General features: G+C 44.5%; 1 protein-coding gene across 10 annotated transcripts in view; it reads left to right on the top strand.

The window, feature by feature from the left end:
* Positions 1–22,676, top strand: part of LOC139259994 (uncharacterized protein C2orf80) — a 108,298-nt gene extending 85,622 nt beyond the window's left edge. For 5 of the 10 annotated variants that reach the window (XM_070876029.1, XM_070876024.1, XM_070876025.1 and 2 more), the window contains 3 exons: positions 4,458–4,542; positions 19,381–19,496; positions 20,488–22,676. In XM_070876029.1, coding sequence (XP_070732130.1) covers positions 4,458–4,542; positions 19,381–19,496; positions 20,488–20,541 — 255 coding nt within the window. In that variant the 3' untranslated portion in view covers positions 20,542–22,676. Of the gene's footprint in view, positions 1–4,457; positions 4,543–19,355; positions 19,497–20,487 lie in introns of all 10 variants that reach the window. The other 5 variants (XR_011592695.1, XM_070876027.1, XR_011592697.1 and 2 more) reach the window with 5 other exon arrangements.
* Positions 22,677–25,521: the final 2,845 nt, after the last annotated feature.

Below are 25,521 nucleotides of genomic sequence, written 5' to 3'. Positions count from 1 at the left end.
CAAATCCTTTTACCAACTGGAGTGGTCATTGGGAGGACTAAAAAAGGGGCTCTGAAACTATGGTTTTGCTCCCTTGATAAATCCGACAGGTCACCACAGGGTACTCTCAAGTGAGTGTCTCATAATAGTTGCTTGCTGTGCCCATCACAATTTTACTATTCAGAAATTATTCGAAATAGAACCCTAAATGGAGGTGGGACTGGTTGTGGAGGAACCTGAAATTCAGCCTGTAATACACCTGTACAAACTGGACGGGTTGCACCTCAACAGTGCTGGGACCAATATCCTCTCGGGGAATTTTACTAGTGCTGTTGGGGAGAGTTTAAACTAGCTTAGCAGGGGGATGGGAACCTGAGAACGAATTCATAAAGCAGAAATTGGAGAACAAGAATCTAGAAAGCGAATCTGTAAGACAGAGGAAGCAGGGTTTAGTATGTAGTAAGCAAGGAGGTCTTCCTGTGCTGAATGGTATATACTTTAATGCAAGGAGTATAGCGAATAAGGTGGATGAGCTAAGAGCACATAGACACTTGGGAGTATGACATTATAACCATTATAGAAACATGGCTGAAAGAGGGGCAGGTTTGGCAGATCAATATTCCTGGTTACAGGATTTTTAGACAAGATAGAGAGGGGGGTAAAAAGGATGGGGGGGGGGGTGGAGGTTGCGGTACTGAGTAAAGAAACTATTACAGCGGTGAGGAGGGGTGATATGTTAGAGGGACCATCAAATGAGACCATATGAGACGAATTAAAAAATAAAAAAGGGACGATCACACTGCTGGGCGTGTATTATAGACCCCCAAACAGTGGGAGGGAGATAGAGGAGCAAATATGTAGGCAAATTGCTGTGAAGTCCAAAAACCATAGGGTAGTAATAGTCAGGGATTTTAACTATCCAAATGTTGATTGGGACAAATTTAGTGTGAAGGGTATAGAGGGTGTGGAATTCTTGAAATACATTCAAGAGAACTTTTTTAGTCAGTATGTAGCAAGCCCAGTATGGGGCGGTCTTGGATTTAGTTTTGGGGAATGAAGCTGGGCAGGTTGAAGGGGTATTAGTGGGAGAGCACTTGGGTGCCGGTGACCATAATTCAGTCAGATTCAAGTTGGTTATGATAAGGACAAGACTAGGCCTGGAATAAAAGTTCCGAATTGGGGCAAAGTTAATTTTGCTAAGTTAAGGAGTGATTTGGCCATAGTGGACTGGAAACAGCTACTTGTGGGTAAATCAGTGTCGGAACAGTGGGACGCATTCAAGGAGGAGATCTGCAAGGCTCAGGCCAAACATGTGCCCTTAAAGAAAAAGGCTGGAAAAATAATTCTAGAGCCCCCTGGATGTCTAGGGACTTACAGGGGAGTATTAAGAATAAAAGAGATGCTTATGTCATATATCAACGGCTAAATACTATAGAATCTTTAGAAGAATATAGAAGGGACATATAAGAGGCAAAATTAAAAAGGATATTAGGAATGCTGAGAGAGCAATTCTTGGCCAGTAAAATGAAGGAAAACCTAAGATGTTCTATAAATATATTACGAGTAAGAGGGTAGCTAAAGAAAGAGTAGGGCCTATTGGAGACCATGAGGGTAATCTTTATGTGGAGGCGGAAGATGTTGGCAGGGTTCTTAACGAATACTTTGCATCTGTTTTCACAAAGGAAAGGGGCAATGCAGATACTGCTATCAAAGAGGAGAGTGATATTGTGGATGAAATAAATATAGGGAGAGAGGAAGTATTAAGAGGTTTAGCAGTTTTGAAAGTAGATAATTCCCAGGCCCGGATGAAATTCATCCCAGGCTGTTGAGCGAAATAAAAGAAGAAATTGCAGAGGCCTTGACCATCATTTTCCAGTCCTCTTTGAATCTTGGCATGGTGCCAGAAGAGTGGAGGACTGCTAATGTCGTACCCTTGTTTAAGAAGGGAGAAAGGGATAGGCTGAGTAATTACAGGCCTGTTAGCCTAACCTCAGTGGTGGGAAAATTATTGGAAAAAATCCTGAAAGACAGGATAAATCTGCATTTGGAAAGGCAAGGGTTAATTAGGGACAATCAGCACGGATTTGTTCAGGGAAGATCGTGTTTGACTAACCTGATTGAAATTTTTGAGGAGGTAACCAAGAATGAGGGTAGTGTGTACGATGTAATATATATGGACTTTAGTAAGGCTTTTAATAAGGTCCCAAATGGTATACTGGTCATGAAGATTAAAGCCCATGGGATACAGGGCAAAGTGGCATGTTGGATCCAAATTTGGCCTGGAGGTAGGAAGCAAAGGGTAATGATTGATGGATGTTTTTGTGACTGGAAGGATGTTTCCAGTGGGGTTCCGCAGGGCTCAGTACTGGGTCCCTTGCCTTTTGTGCTTTATATCAATGATTTAGATTTGAATATAGGAAGTATGATTAAGAAGTTTGCAGACGACACTAAAATCGGCTGTGTGGTTGATAATGAAGAGGAAAGTCATGGGCTGCAGGAGGATATCAATCTATTGGTCAGGTGGGCAGAGCAGTGGCAAATGGAATTTAACTCAGAGAAGTGTGAGGTGATGCACTTTGGGAGGGCTAATATGAAAAGGGTATACACATTAGGTGGTAGGCTTAATAGTGTAGATGAACAAAGGGACCCTTGGAGTGCTTCACAGATCCCTGAAAGTAGCAGGCCAGGTGGATAAGATGGTTAAGAAGGCATACTGAATGCTTGCCTTTATTGGCCGAGGCATAGAATATAAGAGCAGGGAGGTTATGCTTAAATTGTATAATACTTTAGTTGGGCCACAGCTGGAGTACTGCGTGTAGTTCTGGTTGCGTATTATAGGAAGGACATAATTGCACTAGAGAGGGTGCAGAGGGGATTTACTTGGATGCTGATTGAATGGAGAATCATAGTTATGAGGACAGATTGGATAGGCTGGGTTTGTTCTCATTGGAACAGAGGAGGTTGAGAGGAGACCTCATTGAGGTGTACAAGGTATTGAGGTGCCTGGACATAGTGGATAGTAAGGGCCTATTTGCATTGGTGGAGGGGTCTATAACGAGGGGGCATAGTTTTAAGGTGGTTGGTGGAAGGTTTAGAAGTGATTTGAGAGGGGGCTTTGTTACGCAGAGGGTTGTGAGGATCTGGAACTCGTTGCCTGGACGAGTGGTGGATGCAGAAACCCTCACCACTTTTAAGAGATGGTTGGATGGGCATTTAAAGTGCAGTAACCTGCAGGGTTACGGACTAAGAGCTGGTAATTGGGATTAGACTGGATGACCTTTTGTTGGACGGAGCAGATATAATGGTAAGTACTACAGAGAATAGAATATAGTCAGCGTGATCTCCTGGACCAGTATCAATCACCTGGATGGGTTGGAGAGGAATTTTCCCAGATTTTTTCTCTCTGAATTGACCTGGGTTTTTATCTGGTTTTTGCACCTCCCAGGAGATCACATGGCTCCGGTTTGGGGTGGATTCTAGAATGTTTCAGTATAAGGGGTGTCGCAGTTGTGTGGGGCGGACTGGTTGGGCTGGGTGCTCTTTGCCTTTCCATCATTGTTCACAGGTTTATATGTAACTTTTAGGGCTACTGACCAAGGGCCACGCGGCTCTTTGTCGGCCGGTGCGGACACGATGGGCCGAAATAGCCTCCTTCTGCACTGTAAATTTCTATGTTTCTATGAGGATCAGCACTCAGATGATTCTTCCTGGTTGCTGATACATCTGGAAGACTAAGAAAGCTGGGTGGGCTGAATGGCTTTGTGTTGCCCCATATTTTCCTTTAATGTAATCAGTTTCAACATTATCTGCTATTTTCACTTTTAATGTATTGAGCTTCACTCTATTCAATTGGGAGGCCATGAAAATGTATTTGAAATGAGCATTAATCCCAGTGATGTGCCATATTGACAAATCAGCTTCCCTTGTATACATATTCAATTGTTCTGACTATATACAAAGCAGCCAGCGAGTCAATATTCCCAATAGCTTGGGTAACATTTCTGTTGTAAACCTGGTTACCACTTTTGGTATATTTTGCACCTAATGAAATTTTACCAGAGATCAGAAGAGATTCATCTGATTACCCTTTTCTTCTTGTTTTCCATGAGAGTCACAATTGAGATTTGGAATACTTAAGTACAATAACTGTGGTACTAAGTTTGTTTGAACAGGGTTTGAGTCCTCAAAGGCACAGGTGCAATATTTCAGTTGTTACCAATCAGTAATGTTTGTCCAGATCTTTGTTTCAAGTATCACATATCAGGTTAACACTTATGTGGTTTTCATCACTAGTACTAACTGGCATGAATCAATTTCAAGTATTGATGAATATTTGAGGATAATACACCTAAATGTGTAGTGTAATCTGTCAGAGAGTTCACTATTTATTTTGCCTTTCTGAAAAGCTGCTGCAATGTGGGTTCAAGAGAATGGATGTTAGAAGACTATCACCACCTGTTGTGTTTTTTGTTTTCCAGGGACATGTTCAGCTATCCAGCCTATCCTTACATCCTTTTGCAATGCTGACTGCAGCCTATGCAGCTGAACATGCTAGAAAGCAGAGTGAGTGGGTTATATCTTTTTGGGGTATGAGAGGGAGTTGGCCCTTCCCAAGTTCTTCCCAACTAAATCAAAGTCTGGTTTATTACATAAGCAACGTCTGCATTTTCTGATTAATCTTCTAAACTATGTCAGCCAACTTGGGAAAACTTTGATTTTCTTTTATTCATTTTTAGGATTTGGCCATCGATGGCAAGACCAGCATTTATTGCCCATCTCTAGTTGTACTGAGAAGGTGGTGGTGCACTTTCTTCTTGAACTGCTAGTAATGATTTGATTCAACTGAGTGGCTTGCTAGCCCATTTCAGAGGATCATCATCATCATAGGCAGTCCCTTGAAATCGAGGAAGACTTGCTTCCACTCCAAAAGTGAGTTCTCAGGTGACTGAACAGTCCAATATGGGAATTACAGTCTCTGTCGCAGGTGGGACAGACAGTCGTTGGAGGAAAGGGTGGGTGGGGAGTCTGGTTTGCCGCATGCTCTTTCCGCTGCCTGCGCTTGATTTCTGCATGCTCTCGGTGACTAGACTCAAGGTGCTCAGCACCCTCCCGGATGCTCTTCCTCCACTTAGGACGGTCTTTGGCCAGGAACTCCCAGGTGTCGGTGGGGTTGTTACACTTTATCAAGGAGGCTTTGAGGTTGTCCTTGAAACATTTCCTCTGCCTACCTGGGGCTCGCTTGCCGTGTAGGAGTTCTGAGTAGAGCGTTTGCTTTGGGAGTCTCGTGTCGGGCATGCAAACAATGTGGCTCACCCAATGGAGCTGGTCGAGTGTTAACTATGGCGTATTCTCCTCCGTTTCGGCTGCCCCCAAAAGTTTGTCGGCATCCTCTGCCTGCTCCACGACGACATGCGAACTGTGATCTTGACCAACGGATCCACCACAGACCCAATCAACGTCCAGACCGGAGTCACGCAGGGCAGCGTCATCGCGCCAACCCTCATCTCGATCTTCCTTGCTGCAGTGATCCACCTCACACTCAACAAGCTCCCTGCTGGAGTGGAACTAAACTATAGAACCACTGGGAACTTGTTCAATCTTCGTCGCCTCCAGGCCAGATCCATGACTGTCCCATCCTCTGTCGTCGAACTACAGTACGCGGATAACGCTTGCTTCTGCGCACATTCAGAGTTTGAACTCCAAGTCATCGTCAGCATCTTCACTGAGGCATACGAAAGCATGGGACTTACACTAAACATCCATAAGACGAAGGTCCTCCACCAACCTGACCCCGCCCCCAGTCACTTCAGAGGATAGTTAAGAGTCAACCACGTTGGTGTGGCACCTGAGTCTCACACACAGCAGACTGGGAAAAGACATTAGTGAACAAGTTGGGTTTTTACAACAGTCCAACAGCTTCATCGTTACTTTTACTAATACCATCATTTTATTTCCAGATTTCTTAAATTGAATTCAAATTCTCAAACTGCCAGGGCTGGAACTTGAACTTGGGTTCTCTCGACTATTAGTCCAGTAACGTAATGACTACACTACCATATCACTGTAATATTACTATACAATGTAATATTACTGTCATTCACATTGATTTTATTTTTTGCCAATTGTTGGGGTTTTGCATTTGTATTCGAGGAGCAGTGGTCAACAGAGTGCTGCTGATGGTAAAGTCACAATAACAACAACTTGTATTTATCTTGTGCCTTTAATGTAGTAAAACATCCCAAGGTGCTTCACAGGACTATTAGAAGAAAAAAAAATTGACACCAAGTCAAATAAGGAGCAATGAGGGCAGGTGACCAAAAGCTTGATCAAAGAGGTAAGTTTTAAGCAGCGTTTTAAAGGAGGAAAGAGAGGTAGTGAGGCAGAGAGGTGTATGTTGGGAATTCCAGAACTTGGGGCCTAGGCAACAGAAGGCACGGCCACCAATGGTTGAGCGCAGATATCTCTGGGGGAGGGGCAGGGGTTGTAGGGCTGGATGAGATTACAGAGATAGGGAGGGGCGAGGCCATGGAGGGATTTGAAATCAAGCATGAGAATTTTGAAATCGAGGTGATGCTTAACCGGGAGCCAATGCAGGTCAGCCCAAGAAGGGTTCCAACCCAACAGGAGAATTAAGACAACAGTTCTAATAATTTATACAAAATTTTGTTTTCAAAATTTTAAAGATGGGTGCTATTGTGTATCTGTAAAGCATGCACTCCCATGTTTCGCTAAAAGGGAGTGCATCCCCTGAAGTCCCAAGGGATCCCAGCATGCTTTGGAAGCACTATATATAAGCCGGCCCCTAAGGCCTGTTCCTCACTCTGGAGTGTCTTACTAAAGACTGAGGTCACTGTTACTTTAACCTCCCTGTGTGCAGTCTCATTTGTGTTAGGAACACAACAACTGGCGACGAGTCTACGAATCCAACGCAAAAATGCAACAAACTCTGGGCATCCTGGAGAAGTTCTCCGAGGGTGAGGACTGGGAAGCCTTTGTCGAATGGCTAGACCAGTACTTTGTAGCCAACGAGCCGGACGGAGAAGGAAGCGCTGCAAAAAGGAGAGCGGTCCTCCTCTGCGGGGTACCGACCTACAGCCTCATGAAGAATCTTCTGGTTCCATTGAAACCCGCAGATAAGTCATATGAGGAGCTGTGTACACTGGGTTGGGAGCATCTTAACCTGACAGAGAGCGTGCTGATGGCGAGGTATCGGTTCTACACGTGCCAGCGATCTGAAGGTCGGGAAGTGGTGAGCTACGTCGGCGAGCTAAAGCAACTTGCAGGACAATGTGAGTTTGATGGCTACCTGGAGCAAATGCTCAGAGACTTTTTAGAAACATAGAAACATAGAAAATAGGTGCAGGAGCAGGCCATTCAGCCCTTCTAGCCTGCACCGCCATTCAATGAGTTCATGGCTGAACATGAAACTTCAGTGCCCCCTTCCTGCTTTCTCGCCATACCCCTTGATCCCCCTAGTAGTAAGGACTTCATCTAACTCCCTTTTGAATATAGTTAGTGAATTGGCCTCAACTACTTTCTGTGGTAGAGAATTCCACAGGTTCACCACTCTCTGGGTGAAGAAGTTTCTCTTCATCTCGGTCCTAAATGGCTTACCCCTTATCCTTCGACTGTGACCCCTGGTTCTGGACTTCCCCAACATTGGGAACATTCTTCCTGCATCTAACCTGTCTAAACCCATCAGAATTTTAAATGTTTCTATGAGGTCCCCTCTCATTCTTCTGAACTCCAGTGAATACAAGCCCAGTTGATCCAGTCTTTCTTGATAGGTCAGTTCCACCATCCCGGGAATCAGTCTGGTGAATCTTCGTTGCACTCCCTCAATAGCAAGAATGTCCTTCCTCAAGTTAGGAGACCAAAACTGTACACAATACTCCAGGTGTGGCCTCACCAAGGCCCTGTACAACTGTAGCAACACCTCCCTGCCCCTGTACTCAAATCCCCTCGCTATGAAGGCCAACATGCCATTTGCTTTCTTAACCGCCTGCTGTATCTGCATGCCAACCTTCAATGACTGATGTACCATGACACCCAGGTCTCGTTGCACCTCCCCTTTTCCTAATCTGTCACCATTCAGATAATAGTCTGTCTCTCTGTTTTTACCACCAAAGTGGATAACCTCACATTTATCCACATTATACTTCATCTGCCATTCATTTGCCCACTCACCTAACCTATCCAAGTCACTCTGCAGCCTCATAGCATCCTCCTCGCAGCTCACACTGCCACCCAAATTAGTGTCATCCGCAAATTTGGAGATACTACATTTAATCCCCTCGTCTAAATCATTAATGTACAATGTAAACAGCTGGGGCCCCAGCACAGAACCTTGCGGTACCCCACTAGTCACTGCCTGCCATTCTGAAAAGTACCCATTTACTCCTACTCTTTGCTTCCTGTCTGACATCCAGTTCTCAATCCACGTCAGCACACTATCCCCAATCCCATGTGCTTTAACTTTGCATATTAATCTCTTGTGTGGGACCTTGTCGAAAGCCTTCTGAAAGTCCAAATATACCACATCAACTGGTTCTCCTTTGTCCACTTTACTGGAAACATCCTCAAAAAATTCCAGAAGATTTATCAAGCATGATTTCCCTTTCACAAATCTATGCTGACTTCGACCTATCATGTCACCATTTTCCAAATGCGCTGCTATGACATCCTTAATAATTGATTCCATCATTTCACCCACTACTGAGGTCAGGCTGACCGGTCTATAATTCCCTGTTTTCTCTCTCCCTCCTTTTTTAAAAAGTGGGGTTACATTGGCTACCCTCCACTCGATAGGAACTGATCCAGAGTCAATGGAATGTTGGAAAATGACTGTCAATGCATCCGCTATTTCCAAGGCCACCTCCTTAAGTACTCTGGGATGCAGTCCATCAGGCCCTGGGGATTTTTCGGCCTTCAATCCCATCAATTTCCCCAACACAATTTCCCGACTAATAAAGATTTCCCTCAGTTCCTCCTCCTTACTAGACCCTCTGACCCCTTTTATATCCAGAAGGTTGTTTGTGTCCTCCTTAGTGAATACTGAATCAAAGTACTTGTTCAATTGGTCTGCCATTTCTTTGTTCCCCGTTATGACTTCCCCTGATTCTGACTGCAGGGGACCTACGTTTGTCTTTACTAACCTTTTTCTCTTTACATACCTATAGAAACTTTTGCAATCCGCCTTAATGTTCCCTGCAAGCTTCTTCTCGTACTTCATTTTCCCTGCCCTAATCAAACCCTTTGTCCTCCTCTGCTGAGTGCTAATTTCTCCCAGTCCCCGGGTTCGCTGCTATTTCTGGCCAATTTGTATGTCACTTCCTTGGCTTTAATACTATCCCTGATTTCCCTAGATAGCCACGGTTGAGCCACCTTCCCTTTTTTATTTTTACGCCAGACAGAAATGTACAATTGTTGTAATTCATCCATGCGGTCTCCAAATGTCTGCCATTGCCCATCCACAGTCAACCCATTAAGTATCATTCGCCAATCTATCCTAGCCAATTCACGCCTTATACCTTCAAAGTTACCCTTCTTTAAGTTCTGGACCATGGTCTCTGAATTAACTGTTTCATTCTCCATCCTAATGCAGAATTCCACCATATTATGGTCACTCTTCCCCAAGGGGCCTCGCACAATGAGATTGCTAATTAATCCTCTCTCATTACACAACACCCAGTCTAAGATGGCCTCCCCCCTAGTTGGTTCCTCGACATATTGGTCAAGAAAACCATCCCTTATGCACTCCAGGAAATCCTCCTCCACCATATTGCTTCCAGTTTGGCTAGCCCAATCTATGTGCATATTAAAGTCACCCATTATAACTGCTGCACCTTTATTGCATGCACCCCTAATTTCCTGTTTGATGCCCTCCCCAACATCACTACTATTGTTTGGAGGTCTGTACACAACTCCCACTAACGTTTTTTGCCCTTTGGTGTTCTGCAGCTCTACCCATATAGATTCCACATCATCCAAGCTAATGTCTTTCCTAACTATTGCATTAATCTCCTCTTTAACCAGCAATACTACCCCACCTCCTTTTCCTTTTATTCTATCCTTCCTGAATGTTGAATACCCCTGGATGTTGAGTTCCTAGCCCTGATCACCCTGGAGCCACGTCTCCGTAATCCCAATCACATCATATTTGTTAACATCTATTTGCACAGTTAATTCATCCACCTTATTGCGGATACTCCTTGCATTAAGACACAAAGCCTTCAGGCTTGTTTTTTTTAACACGCTTTGTTCTTTTAGAATTTTGCTGTACAGTGGCCCTTTTTCTTCTTTGCCTTGGGTTTCTCTGCCCTCCACTTTTCCTTATCTCCTTTCTGTCTTTTGCTTTTGCCTCCTTTTTGTCTCCCTCTGTCTCCCTGCATTGGTTCCCATCCCCCTGCCATATTAGTTTAACTCCTCCCCAACAGCACTAGCAAACACTCCCCCTAGGACATTGGTTCCGGTCTTGCCCAGGTGCAGACCGTCCGGTTTGTACTGGTCCCACCTCCCCCAGAACCGGTTCCAATGCCCCAGGAATTTGAATCCCTCCCTTCTGCACCACTGCTCAAGCCACGTATTCATCTGCGCTATCCTGCGATTCCTACTCTGACTAGCACGTGGCACTGGTAGCAATCCTGAGATTACTACTTTTGAGGTCCTACTTTTTAATTTAGCTCCTAGCTCCTTAAATTCGTTTCGTAGGACCTCATCCCTTTTTTTATCTATGTCGTTGGTACCAATGTGGACCATGACAACTGGCTGTTCTCCCTCCCATTTCAGAATGTCCTGCACCCGCTCCGAGACATCCTTGACCCTTGCACCAGGGAGGCAACATACCATCCTGGAGTCGCGGTTTTGTACTGGGCATTGGCCACGAGATCATCTTACGAAAACTTTTGACTGTGGAGACACTGACCCTCAGTAAGGCCATTGTGACAGCACAGGCGTTTATGTCCACCAGTGATAGCACCAAACAAATCTCTCAGCACACAAGTGCTAGCAATGTTCATAAATTAACTGGAACTGTGTTTGCAAGCAGAAATATACAGGGCAGAAACCACGAGTCTGCAACTGCCAGCAGGCCTCAGGTGACCCAGATGACTCAGAGTCCACAACAAAGGATGAATGCAAGGCAATTCACACCTTGGCATTGTGGAGGCTTCCATTCAGCCTATTCATGCTGCTTCAAAGGATATGTGGTGGTTAGCAGCTCTGCAAAACCTGCTAACCACCATGTGGCAGAAGATCTATGGTGGATCAATGCAATTTCGAGCCTCAGAGAGGAGGCAGATGCTGAAGTACATGGGGTGCACACATTTTCGATGAAATGTCCACCTATAATGCTAAATGTAAAATTGAATGGCTTACCCGTAGCCGTGGAACTGAACACTGGCACTAGCCAGTCCATCATGAGTAAAAAGATGTTTGAGAGACTATGGAGCAACAAAGCACTCAGACCAGCTCTGAGCCCCATCCACACGAAACTGAGAACGTACACCAAAGAGCTTATCACTGTCCTGGGCAGCGCCGTGGCCAAGGTCACCTACGAGGGCGCGGTGCATGAACTGCCACTCTGGATTGTCCCGGGCGATGGCCCCACACTGCTTGGAAGGAGCTGGCTGGGCAAAATCTGCTGGAACTGGGATGACATCCTAGCGCTATCACATGTCGTTGAGGCCTCATGTACCCAGGTTCTTAAAAAATTTCCTTCCCTTTTTGAGCAAGGCATTGGAAACTTTTCTGGGACGAAGGTGCGGATCCACTTGGTCCCAGAGGCACGACCCATTCACCACAAGGCGCGAGCGATACCTCACATGATGAGGGAGAGAGTGGAAATCGAGCTGGACGCGCTGCAATGCGAGGGCATCATCTCCACAGTGGAATTCAACGAGTGGGCCAGCCCGATTGTTCCAGTACTCAAAAATGATGGCATGGTCAGGATTTGCGGCGATTATAAAGTAACTATTAATTGTTTCTCGCTACAGGACCAATAACCGCTGCCCAAGGCAGACGACCTATTTGCGACACTGGCAGGAGGCAAGACGTTCACCAAGCTCGACCTGACTTTGGCTTACATGACGCAAGAGCTGGAAGAGTCTTCGAAGGGCCTCACCTGCATCAACACGCACAAGGGACTTTTCATCTACAACAGATGCCCGTTTGGAATTCGGTCGGCTGCAGCGATCTTGCAGAGAAACATGGAGAGCCTATTCAAGTTGATACCACGCACGGTGGTTTTTCAGGACGACATATTGGTCACGGGTCGGACACCGTCGAGCACCTACAAAACCTGGAGGAGGTCTTCCAGCAACTGGATCGCGTAGGGCTGCGGCTGAAGAGGTCGAAATGCGTCTTCATGGCAACACAAGTGGAGTTTTTGGGGAGAAAGATCGCGACGGATGGCATTCGGCCCACAGACGCCAAGATAGAGGCTATCAGGAGCTAGCCCAGGCCACAGAACATCATGGAGCTGTGGTCATTCCTGGGACGACTCAATTATTTTGGTAACTTCCTACCACGGTTGAGCACCCTTTTAGAGCCCCTACATGTGTTACTGCGTAAAGGTGAGAACTGGGTATGGGGAAAAAAAAACAAGTAATTGCTTTTGAGAAAGCCAGAAACATTTTATGCTCCAACAAGCTGCTTGTCTTGTGTAACCTGTGTAAAAGACTTGTGCTAGCATGTGATGCGTCGTTGTACGGAGTCGGGTGTGTATTACAACAAGCTAACATTGCGGGGAAGTTGCAATCTGTCACCTATGACTCCAGGAGCTTGTCTAAGGCGGAGAGGGCCTACAGCATGATTGAGAAAGAAGCATTAACGTGTGTGTTCGGGGTAAAGAAAATGCATCAGTCCCTGTTTGGCCTCAAATTTGAACTGGAAACCGATCACAAGCCCCTCGTATCCCTGTTCGCTGAAAACAAAGGGATAAATACTAATGCTTCAGCCCGCATACAAAGGTGGGCACTCACGCTATCAGCGTATAACTATACCATCCGCCACAGGCCAGGCACCGAGAACTGTGCGGATGCTTTCAGCCGGCTATCATTGCCCACCATGGGGGCGGAAATGGCGCAGCCTGCAAACTTGTTAATGGTGGCGCAGCCCGCAGACTTGTTTATGGTCATGGAAGCGTTTGAAAAGGATAAATCACCAGTAACGGCCCGCCAGATTCGGACTTGGACCAGCCAAGATCCTCTGCTGTCCCGAGTAAAAAAAAATGGTGTACTGCATGGGAGCTGGGCCAGCATCCCCGTTGAACTGCAAGAGCTAATCAAGCCATTCCAGCGGCGAAAGGACGAGCTGTCCATTCAGGCAGACTGCCTGTTATGGGATAACCGCGTAGTGCTACCCAAAAAGGGCAGGGCGATGTTCATCTCGGATCTCCATTGCACACACCCGGGTATAGTAATGATCAAAGCGATAGCCAGATCTCACGTGTGGTGGCCCAGTATTGACTCTGACTTAGAATCCTGTGTACGGCAATGCAGTGTGTGCGCTCAGTTGAGCAACGCGTCCAGAGAGGCACCACTAAGTTTGTGGTCCTGGCCCTCCAGACCATGGTCAAGGATCCATGTCGATGATGCGGGCCCGTTTCTCGGCAAAATGTTCCTCTTGGTGGTGGATGCTTTTTCAAAATGGATTGAATGTGAAATAATTTCGGGAAGCACCGTCACCGCCACCATTGAAATCCTGAGGGCAACGTTTGCCACCCACGGCCTGCCTGACGTACTGGTCAGTGACAACAGGCCATGTTTCACCAGTGCCGAATTTAAAGAATTCATGACCCACAATGGGATCAAACATGTCACCTCGGCCTCGTTTAAATCAGCCTCCAATAGGCAGGCAGAGCGGGCAGTACAAACAATCAAGCAGAGCCTTAAACGAGTCACAGAAGGCTCACTCCAAACCTGCCTGTCGCGAGTACTGCTCAGCTACCGCACGAAACCCCACTCGCTCACAGGGGTGCCCCTGGCTGAGCTACTCATGAAAAGGACACTTAAAACCAGACTCTCGCTGGTTCACCCCAACCTGCATGATAAGGTAGAGAGCAGGCGGCAGCAACAAAATGTTAACGATGGTCGCGCCACTGTGCCACGGGAAATTGATCTGAATGACCCTGTGTATGTGCTAAACTATGGACATGGTCCCAAGTGGATCGCAGGCACGGTGATAGATAAAGAAGTGGGTAGGGTGTTTGAAGTCAAACTAGACAATGGACAAATTTGCAGAAAGCACCTGGACCAAACGAGGCTGCGGTTCACAGACTGCCCTGAACAACCCACAGCAGACACCACCTTTTTCGAGCCCACAACACACACTCAAAGGATCAACGACACCATCTTGGACCAGGAAATCTAACCCATCACGCCCAATAGCCCAGCAAGGCCAGGCTCACCCAGCAGCCCTGCAAGGCCAACAACACGCCAGCCCAGCGAGGGCACAGTCAACACACCAGAACAGACATTTATACCGAGGTGGTCCACCAGGGAAAGAAAGGCTCCTGACTGCCTCACCTTGTAAGTCGTTTTCACTTTGACTTAAGGGGGGGGGAGTGATGTTGTGTATCTGTAAAGCATGCAGTCCCATGTTCCGCCACCAGGGAGCACATCCCCTGAAGTCCCAAGGGATCCCAGCATCCCTTGGGAGCACTGTATATAAGCCGGCCCCTAAGGCCTGTTCCTCACTCTGGAGTGTCTTAATAAAGACTGAGGTCGCTGTTACTTTAACCTCCCTGTGTGCAGTCTCAGCTGTGTTAGATTGCACCTGTTGTGTTCCTATCATTTTTGACTTCCCTCCATAAGGAATGTTAGGTTTACTTCTCCATGCCAGAAACTTTTTCAGACAAACCATTCAAGTTATTCAGGGCACCTGGAGATAGACAGTAAATTACATATGTACAGATAAAATTGACAATACTGTGCAAAACTAGTAACTGGAAGGAACACCAATACAAATATCCAAACTGGGTCAGGTCTGGCTTAGTGGGTAGTACACTCACCTCTGAGTCAGAAGGTTGTGGGTTCAAGTCCCACTCCAGGGACTTGAGCACAAAAATCTAGGCTGATACTCCAGTGCAGTGCTGAGGGAGTGCTGCACTGTCAAAAAATGCTGTCTTTCGAATGAGACGTTAAACCGAGGCCCCATCTGCTCTCTCAGGTGGACGTAAAAGATCCCAAGGCACTATTTCGAAGAAGAGCAGGGGAGTTATCCCCGGTGTCCTGCCTAATATTTATCCCTCAATCAACATAGCAAAAACAGATTATCTGGTCATTATCACATTGCTGTTTGTAGGAGCTTGCTATACGTAAATTGGCTGGTGGGTTTCTCACATTGCAAAAGTAACTACACTCTAAAAGTACTTCATTGGCTGTAAACATAAACCACAGCTTTTATTCTCCATTGCTAACTGTCTTTTTAAACCCCTCTCCACCCTCACCTCTGACAAAAAGTGTGAGGAGCTTATGGACTTCTTTGTCTCCAAGATTGAGACCATCCGTTCGGCCGCCTCTGCCTCTTCCCTTCCTTCCCATAGCCCACGGGGCCAAACTTCCTCTAAGGAAGCCCCCTTCCCTAGCCCTGACCTCACATCTTTCTCCAGTTTCTCTCCGATCTCCCCTCATAACCTTTCCGAGCTCATCCTGCCCATGAGACCCACTTCCTGCTCCATTGAAATATTCCCACCAAACTGCTGACCGCCCAACTTCCTTTTCAGGCTCCCATGTTAACTGACATTGTTAACTGCATGCTCTCCTCAGGTACTGTGCCCCTTAAATCTGCCATCATCACTTCTCTCCTCAAAAAAACAACCCTCGATCCCTCCGTTCTTGCAAACTACTGCCCCCATCGCCAAGCTCCCTTTCCTCCCTTTCGGCTGAGACATTAAACCGAGGCACCATCTGCCCCCTCAGGTGGAAGTAAAAGATCCCACGGCCACTATTTCGAAGAAGCACAGAGCATAAATCAAGAAATAGAAGCTTGTAAGAAAGGTACAGCAATAATCGTGGGCAATTTTAATCTTCATATCGCTTGGTCAAATCAAATTGGCAAAGTAGCCTTGAAGAAGAGTTCACAGAGTGTATGCGGGATGGTTTCTTGGAACAATACATTGTGGAACCATCCAGGGAGCAGACTATTTTAGATCTGGTAATGTGTAACGAGTCTGGGTTAATTAATGATCTTGTCGTGAAGGATCCTCTTGGGAAGAGTGATCATAACATAATAGAATTTCAAATTCAGTTTGAAAGTGAGAAAGCTAGGTCTCAAACTAGTGTCCTGAACTTAAATAAAGGTAATTACAAAGATATGTAGGCAGAGTTGCTTAAAGTGGACTGGGAAAATATATTAAAGGGTAAGACTGTCAGCAAAGATTTATTCCAGTGCGAACAAAAGACGCTAAGGCAAAGGTGAATCATCCCTGGCTAACCAAGGAAGTAAAGGATGGTATAATATTGAAAACCAAGGCATACAATGTTGCGAAGAACAATGGAAGGCCAAAGGATTGGGAAATTTTTAGCAACCAGCAAAAGACGACTAAAAAAATGAAGTCGACAGAGAAGATAGCATATGAGAGTAAACGAGCAAGAAATATAAAAACAGACAGTAAGAGGTTCTACAGGTATATAAAAAGGAAGTGAGTAGCTAAAGTAAACATTGGTCCCTAAGGGGATGAGACTGGAGAATTAATAAATGGGAAACGGGCAAAGACTTTGAACAAATATTTTGTATCGGTCTTCACAGTAGAAGACATTAAAAAATCCCAATAATTGATAATCAAGGAACTATTGGGGGGAGAGGGGAAACTTAAAACAATCATTATCATTAGAGATAAAGTACTAGGCAAACTAATGGGACTAAAGGTGGACAATCCCCTGGACCTGATGGCCTGCATCCTAGGGTCTTAAAAGAAGTGGCTGCAGAGATAGTGGATGCATTGGTTGTAATCTGCCAAAATTCCCTGAATTCTGGAGAGGTCCCAGCGGACCGGAAAACCATAAATGGAGCACCTGTATTTAAGAAAGGAGGGAGACAGAAAGCAGGAAACTATAGACCAGTTGGCCTAATATCTGTCATTGGGAAAATGCTGGAGTCCATCATTAAGGAAGTAGTAGCAGGACATTTGGAAAATCATAATGCAGTCAAGCAGAGTCAGTATGCTTTTATGAAAGGAAAATCATGTTTGACAAATTTGCTGCTGTTCTTTGAGGATGTAACAAGCAGTGTGGATAAAGGGGAATCAGTAGATGTCATGTATTTGGATTTCCAGAAAGCATTCGATAAGGTGCCACATAAAAGGTTACTGCACAAGATAAGAGCTCATGGGGTTGGGAGTAATATATTAGTGTGGATAGAGGATTGGCTAACTAACAGAAAACAGACAGTCGGGATAAATGGGTCATTTTCAGGTTGGCAAACTGTAACTAGTGGGGTGCCACAGGGATCAGTGCTGGGGCCTCAACTATTTACAATTTATATTAATGACTTGGATGAAAGGACCGAGTGTAACGTAGCCGAATATGCTAATGATACAAAGATAAGTGGTAACGCAAGTTGTGAGGAGGACGCAAAGAATCTACAAAGGGATATAGATAGGCTCAGTGAGTAGGCAAAAATTTTGCAGGTGGGAAAAGGTGAGGTTATCCACTTTGGTAGGAAAAATAAAAAAGCTAATTATTATTTAAATGGGGAGTGTTACAAAATGCTGCAGTACAGTGGGATCTGGGGATTCTTGTACATGAAACACAAAAAGTTAGCATGCAGGTACAGCAAGTAATCAAGAAGGCAAATGGAATGTTGGCCTTTATTGCAAGGGGGATGGAGTATAAAAGTAGGGAAGTCCTGCTCCAACGGTACAGGGCATTGGTAAGATCACATCTGGAGTACTGCGTACAGTTTTGGTCTCCTTATTTAAGGAAGAATATATTTGCACTGGAGGCAGTTCAGAGAAGGTTCTCGAGATTGATTCCTGAGATAAAGGGGTTGTCATATGAAGAAAGGTTGAGCAGGTTGGGCCTATACTCATTGGATTTTAGAAGAATGGGAGATGAATTTATTGAAACATTTAAGATTCTGAGGGGGCTTGACAGGGTCGAAGCAGAGAGGGTGTTTCCCCCTCGTGGGGGAATCTAGAACTAGGGGGCATAGTTTCAGAATAAGGAGTCGCGCATTTAAAACAGAAATGAGGAAGAATTTCTTCTCTGAGGGTCGTAAATCTGTGGAGAGCTGTGGAGGCTAGGTCTTTGAATATATTTAAGGTGGAGGCAGACAGATTTTTGAATGATAAGGAAGTCAAGGGTTGTGGGGAGCTGGCGGGGAAGTGGATTTGAGGCCAGGATCTGATCAGCCATGATCTTATTGAATGGCGGAGCAGGCTCAAGGGGCCAAATGGCCTACTCCTGCTCCTATTTCTTATGTTCTTATATTCGAAGAGCAGGTGAGTTATCCCCCAGTGTCCTGGCTAATACTTATCCCTCAATCAACATAACAAAAATAGATGATCTGGTCATTATCACAATGCTGTTTGTGGGCGGCTTGCCCCTGCATCGTTACCTCTGGTGTCCCCCAAGGATCTATCCTTCGCCCCCTCCTATTTCTCATCTACATGTTGCCCCTTGGCGACATCATCTGGAAGCACAGCATCAGTTTCCACATGTAAGCTGATGACACCCAGCTCTATCTCACCTCCACTTCTCTCATGGTCTCTAAATTGTCAGACTGCTTGTCCGACATCCAGTTCTGGAAGAGCAGAAATTTTCTCCAATTGAGTATTGGGAAGACCGAAGCCCAACTCTGTTCCCTAGCCACTGACTCCATCCCTCTCCCCAACTTCTGTCTGAGGCTGAACCAGACTGTTCACAATATTTGACCCTGAAATGAGCTTTCGACCACATATCCACAGCATAACGAAGACCACCTATTTCCACCTGCGTAACATCACTCGTCTCCGCCCTTGCCTCACTCATCCGCTGCTGAGGGCTTCAGCATCCTTGATTATAATCGCTCAACCATTGGTGGCCGTGCCTTTTGTTGCCTAGGCCCTAAGCTCTGGAACTCCCTGCCTAAACCTCTCTGCTTCTCTATCTTTCTTTCCTCCTTCAAGACGCTCCTTAAACCTACCTCTTTGACCAAGCTTTTGGTCACCTGTGCTAATTTCTACTTACACGGCTCAGTGTCCAATTTTTATCTCCTAATACTCCTATGAAGTGCCTTGGGATATTTCACTATGTTAAAGGTGCTATTTAAATACAAGTTGTTGTTGTAAAGTGCTTTGAGACGTCCGGTGGTCATGAAAGGTGCAATATAACTGTGTGTCTTTTTTGTTCTTTTTAACAATATTTGGCAATTCAATTCTTTTGCTTTATTTTTAGGTGCTCAATGTTTTTTTCTAAACAGGTATCAAGCTGAAAGTTGGAAAAAATGCCTCAAAACCGAACTTTAAGGGCCCCTCTACAACAAGCAGATCAGCTGACCAGCCTCATGATACCTGCAGTGGTACTCAGCAGAATGCAGTAGGTACAATTAATACAAAGAACTTTATAGAGCAGTTACATTGGTGAGCAGAGTAGTAATTGTTACTACTGGCAGAGATGGCAAGTTTTGGATGGGTGATTGAGGGCCAATCTCATCAGCCACGGACAACTTGGAGAGGCCTTGTCAAAAGTGAATTGACATCTGCTGACCTTCCTTTCATCCGCTAAATCTATTTGTTTGAAAAAAAAATGAAAACATGCTACGTTATTGAAAATATTGTGCAAAGCAGGTTAGAATGGAATATAGTTATAAATTGGATTCAAAATATTTGAAACACCTATAGACACGCACATTTTTGGGGAGCTTTACGGAGTTGTGCATTTCATTATCAATGTGGAGACCTTACGAATGGTTTGCAGACAATTTGGAGTTTGTAGTTTGAAACTTTGGTCTGTATTGATGCTTGTCATTCAAAGCTTTCCCTTTGCTGCAGACTGCAGCTCTTATGATAATGCATGCCTGGGTGGGTTATTCTATTCATATAGGTTATCGTGCCCGGATCATTATGGAAATCAGCCTGGTTTGAGCTAGGAATGAGCTGAATTAGACAGCTTGGCTCACAAACCTGAAGGGGAAGATTGCTAACTGGAACCACTCACTTCGTGATTGGATGATTTTAAAGTTGGTGTATTTGGCTAATGACTGTGTGATGCAAAAAGTAGGGCAATTCTGACAGATCAGTTTTCTTGATCGTTGATATCTGCATATTAGTAAAGTAAATGAAGCATGGATGTGAAAAGAGAATACATGGGTAGTTCCCACTGGATACAAGTTTATATACAAATGAACCCTAACCAGATACCATACCATCGACTGAGCCATTTGTTCAAAAAAAAATATTCACTGGAACCCTGTTCTGTTTTCCTTTTATACAACTCGGTTAAAAGATAGCGAAGTTGTGTATGTGAGCGAAATATTATTAATATATTATAGTAAAAATGATTGTGCACCCATGTATTCTCCCAACAGGACACGAGTAGCCACCCTGGAGAAGAGAAGGCAGAAGGAGAAATTGCCATCTAACTCCAGTTAGAAGAAGTAAAAGATCAATTTGGCATCACTAATGGAAACATGCTATGTCTAACAAAGGAAAGAAACAGTCACTGTGCTCAAGAATTTATCATCAGGTCATTTTTTTGGAGTTAAAAGCAATTTAAATTTGCAATCAGAACAATTTTAGTTAAAAGCAATTTTTTTTCATTTGTCTTATTTGCTGAAAATACAATTTGCTTCTAAAACTATTTGATTGAATTCCAAATATTTTAAGTATTATGGAAATCTGAGCATTTGTAATTTCAGTTTCCTTTGTTAAATTACAAACTGGGATTGATGGAAAATGGGTGTGTAAGACAGAGAGGCGTGTAGTAATGGGTGTGTAAGATGGAGAGGTGCAGTAATGGCTGTGTAAGATGGAGAGGTGTGTAAGATGGAGAGATGTGTAGTAATGGGTGTGTAAGATGCAGAGGTGCAGTAATGGGTGTGTAAGATGGAGATGGGGATAATAATGGGTGTGTAAGATGGAGATGGGGATAATAATGGGTACATAAGATGCAAAGAAGCTGCAAAACAAGATGACAGTACTTACCTTTTATTTTTCATATCATGGAAGCATTGTGCTGATTTCTTCTCTGTTGGCTTACTAGCTGGCTTCACCAGGCTTCTGATTTCTCTCTTTTCAGTTCAGCAAATGAAGAGCTATATCTGAGATACACAAAAACTGTCTTCAGCAGGGGAGGAATTACATAGAATATATAGCACAGAAACAGGCCAATCAGCCCAACCAGCTGGGGACAGAGAATCAACTTCACAACTTACCAACTTTCTGATATCCCTCAAATATTGAGGTATGACTGACAGTGAAGAGTTCAGTTAGAAAGCAGTCTTGTGATTCCTGCCATTATACTTTCTGTTTGTATTCTTCACGTCTCTTGATATACATTCCATTGACAATTTGTGGACAGCTCCATCTTCTCATCTCTACCCTCCACCCCCCCCAAAAAAAATTCAGAAACTAAATCAGCACATTTTACTTTCATTCCAGTGGAATTTGAGGAAGAACAATCTTGCGAAATTTGGTTGCAATTGAAATATTTAAATCTGCAGATGTCAGTCTAGGTGGGAAAATACTCATTTTAAGCCGCAGGGATTTAAAAAAAAAAAGCAAAAAATGCTGAAAATACTCAGCAGGTCGGGCAGCATCAGTGAAGAGAGAAACAGAATTAACATTTCAGGTCGATGACCTTTTGTCAGAATTGTCCACAGATGCTGATTATTTCCAGCATTTCTGTTTTTATTTCAGTTTTCCAGCATCCGCAATAATTTGTTTTTTATATTAATTTTTTTTAATGTCCATTAATGGTGATTCCATTATTGTCCAACAAAGAGAAAATTTCCGGGACAATTCATAATAGAATATTCAATTATAAATATAACTGCTAACCATATAATATAAGGTGTAGTAAGTTAGGAATAATAAAATTGGTGATCCTCTTTCTGGTTCTAGTTTGGTTTTATGACTGAAAGAGATGGGTTTTATCCCCAAAATATTACTTTTCCTGTCTTTGCTTTGAACCTCGTGCACCTCTCACTGTCCAAAGTTCATCACTGGACAAAATGTAAATCTCCATATTAATTGTATTCTTCTGAAAGAATAACTTGCAGGCTTTTTATGAAATGCCTAGCATCAGTCATATATTTGTGAGTTAATACAAACAGAATTTCAGACATCTATCATTGTTCCTAATGTGGCACAGTGGGTTAACACACTGATCTTTCACCTCAGCATCTGGGGTGAGATCCAGTCCAGACTAAAGGAATGAAAAGCTCCTCCCTCCAGCAGTTGTAAAGATCTAAACTGAAATATGGTTGTTTGTCTAAACCTAATTCCCAGTGACTGCCGTTCCATAATTTGGAAATTGTCAGTCATACTCAGACACCAAATAATGGATGGTGTGGAAAGAGAGTTGATCTTCTGAGATTGAAATTAAGGAACAGTATTGGAACAGGATATAGAGGGGCTTATTGTGCACTTGGCTAAGCTATTTCTGACTTGTTACTGATAGTGCATCGCCGAAATGAAATGTACTCCAATCCCCAGCACTGAGAGCCAGCAATCTAATGAATAAACACACTCGGCAAATAAAAAGTTTTAAAAACCATGTACCATCAAGTAATACTCAATTGTGTAAAAGTTAAATTGATACAAACTTTGTTCAAAGAATGTTGTAATAATAAACACCTTATTTGATTTTCATATTGCTGTTTGTGTTGTACTTCAGTACTAAAGGAGCTGTCGGAGGGGTAGTACTGAGGTAATGTTGCACTGTAGGAGAGGCAGTACTGAGGGTGTGCTGCACTGTCGGGCAGGCAGTGCTGAGGGAGCGCTGCACTGTCGGGCAGGCAGTGCTGAGGGAGCGCTGCACTGTCGGACATGCCATCTTTCGGATGAGATATCACCGGGGCCCTGTCTGCTCTCTTGGGTGGACGTGGAGGATCCCACGGTACCGTTGGAGGGGGAGCGGGGGCGTTGTCCCCGGTGTCCTGGGCCAGTGTTTGTCCCTCAACCAACATCGCTGGGGCGGATAGTTTGGTCATTGTCGCATTGTTGTTTGTGAGAGCTTGCTGTGTGCGGGGTGGCGGCTGTGTTTTCTATATTGCAGCAGTGAATACACTTCAAAAGTACTGTGGGGAGCTTTGGAACATCCTGGGGTCATGGGAGGCACTGTATAAATGCAAGTCTTTTTTTTTAAGATGCATTTAAAATCTTCCTCTTTAACCAAGCTTTTGGTCATTTGTCCTAATATCTTCTTATGTGGTTTGGTGTCAAATTTTGTCTAACACTTCGTGACGGAGGTCAAGTGAATGTTTGGTGCAGAGGTGTGGCGGGAGATTGTGGCAGAGGTGCGGTGAGTGTTTTGTGGCGGTGGAGTGCTGAGAGATCGTGGCGGAGGTGCGGCAAATGAGGGTACGGGACCCAGAAGAGCTGAGGGCCCAGGTATCGCACACTGCGATATGTGTGTGCACTAGGTCTGTGTAGCAGAGCAGGTCTCCAGTCGTCCTGGTTAACCCTTGCCACTGGATAAAGGCTTAGCTCTCTCAAGCCTATGTGGTGGCTGATGTGCAACGGTCACCACACATTAAAAAAATCCACGCACAGGCATCTTCCACCCGTTCAATTGGAGTTCAGGACTGAAACATCGGGTCCTTCATTGAAACATCTGTGAACTCCTGTGGAAGCAAGGCACCCTCGTTCGAGGGACCGTCTATGATGATGATGACTTCTTCACAATAGTAAATATAATAAATGGATGTTTCTGTACAATTTTTTCAATGAACTGCAACTACTTTTGTTGCTTTAATTTTACTTTATAATAAAGTTTCCTTCTTGCTGTTGTCCTCCTTCAGATGGGATGGCCAAACAATCAGCAACCCTGATTTCTCCATTGTCATGGTTAAGTGGTACTCTGTATTAATGGCTCCGACCCATGTTTTATAGGGCCTGATGGCTTTCTCTTACTTTTTTCCCCTATACTCTCCAATGTGCAGTACTCTGCCAATGTTTCCATCTCACAGACTATTTAAAAACTTGCGGAATTGACAGGTTTGGATCAACTCGATGTCCATGCAGATGTTGGGATGAGGAGTTGTGTTCCCATTTACCATGGGTGAATTAATGAAACAAAGTAGCATTTTTATTAGGAAAATTGGAATCTCCATTCTGTCGGACATGGGGCTCCCAAACTGGGGGAGGGGGCACATTGAAGTTATTGGAGGCCAGGGGGAGCACAAGGAGGATGGGCTGGGGTAAGAGCAAAGCACCAAAGACCACCCACTCTGGCTTTTTCAGCAGCACAGCCCCAGTCAAGGTTGATTCCCACAGCTTCGCTTTCTTCCTTATCTTTTGGATCTGGTCAAATGGAGAGCATGCAATTTTCATTTCTGATTTTTGCACTGCGGTACCTTATCACAATATTGTGGCACAGTTTTTCTTTGTTGAATGGAAGGTTTGGGTTTATATGTTTATATATGATTCAAGATGGGCCCGTATTATCCATGCATCTCCCTGTAAAGATATATGGCCATTCCATGCTATTCCATAAGGTTATGTGGCTCTTTACTGAATTATCTCATTGGACATTACATTGACACACTGGAGTTAAAAGGGATCATGTAAGAAGTATGCACTAAACTCTCACATCAGTATGAAACAGCATAACCAGACTCCCACCATTTGTCTTTACCATGGCTCCATATTCTTGATTTTTATTGTGACTATAAAGTAATAGTTCATCTAGTGGTTTAAATTATTTATTCATTATTATAACCTAATCATTGCGATCCCTGCAAACCGTTAACATTTTATCTTGGTATCTTATGCATCAATAGAATATTTGATTGAATAAGGCAAATTGGAGAGTTTGGGGGATAAAAGTAGGAGACAGACACCAGGCCCTGCAAAACATGATAAATTGAATTAATTACTACTGTGCGTTCCCTAGCTGCACTTCGGCTCCGGCACTGACCCACAAGAAGGGAAAGTGTCCAATGTGCCGCTGGAGCTCCAGCTTGCGTTCTATTTCTGTGACGCCCAGCGGTTCGGATAGAATGACTTGGTGAGCCGGATTTGGCCAGTGGACCATATTTTGCCCATCACTGTATTGAACCGAGACCCCATCTGCTCCCTCAGATGGATGTAAAAGATCCCACGCCACTATTTTGAAGAAGAGCAGGGGAGTTATCCCAGGGCCCCCATCCATCAGCAATGTCCGGGCCTCCCTTCATCCTTTGGCGACATCATGGCCTCCTCCCGGCTGCTAGCCCCACTCAACGGCGGAGTCTCTGTCGAGCACGTGGTGTGCACAATGACTGTGGTCACTCTTGTAAGCATCGAATCCACAAGGAGCTGGACATTGTGTTTTAATCCCCAAGGATTCATTGGACATATTTTTCTCACCGCAGAAAAAGCTGGAAGTTGTTTGTGGGAGGGGCCCAGGTGCTGCTCCA

The sequence above is a fragment of the Pristiophorus japonicus genome, chromosome 3 (genome assembly GCF_044704955.1).
Source record: "Pristiophorus japonicus isolate sPriJap1 chromosome 3, sPriJap1.hap1, whole genome shotgun sequence".
NCBI classification, from domain to species: domain Eukaryota; kingdom Metazoa; phylum Chordata; class Chondrichthyes; family Pristiophoridae; genus Pristiophorus; species Pristiophorus japonicus.
This window is presented reverse-complemented; position numbering and strand designations above follow the sequence as displayed.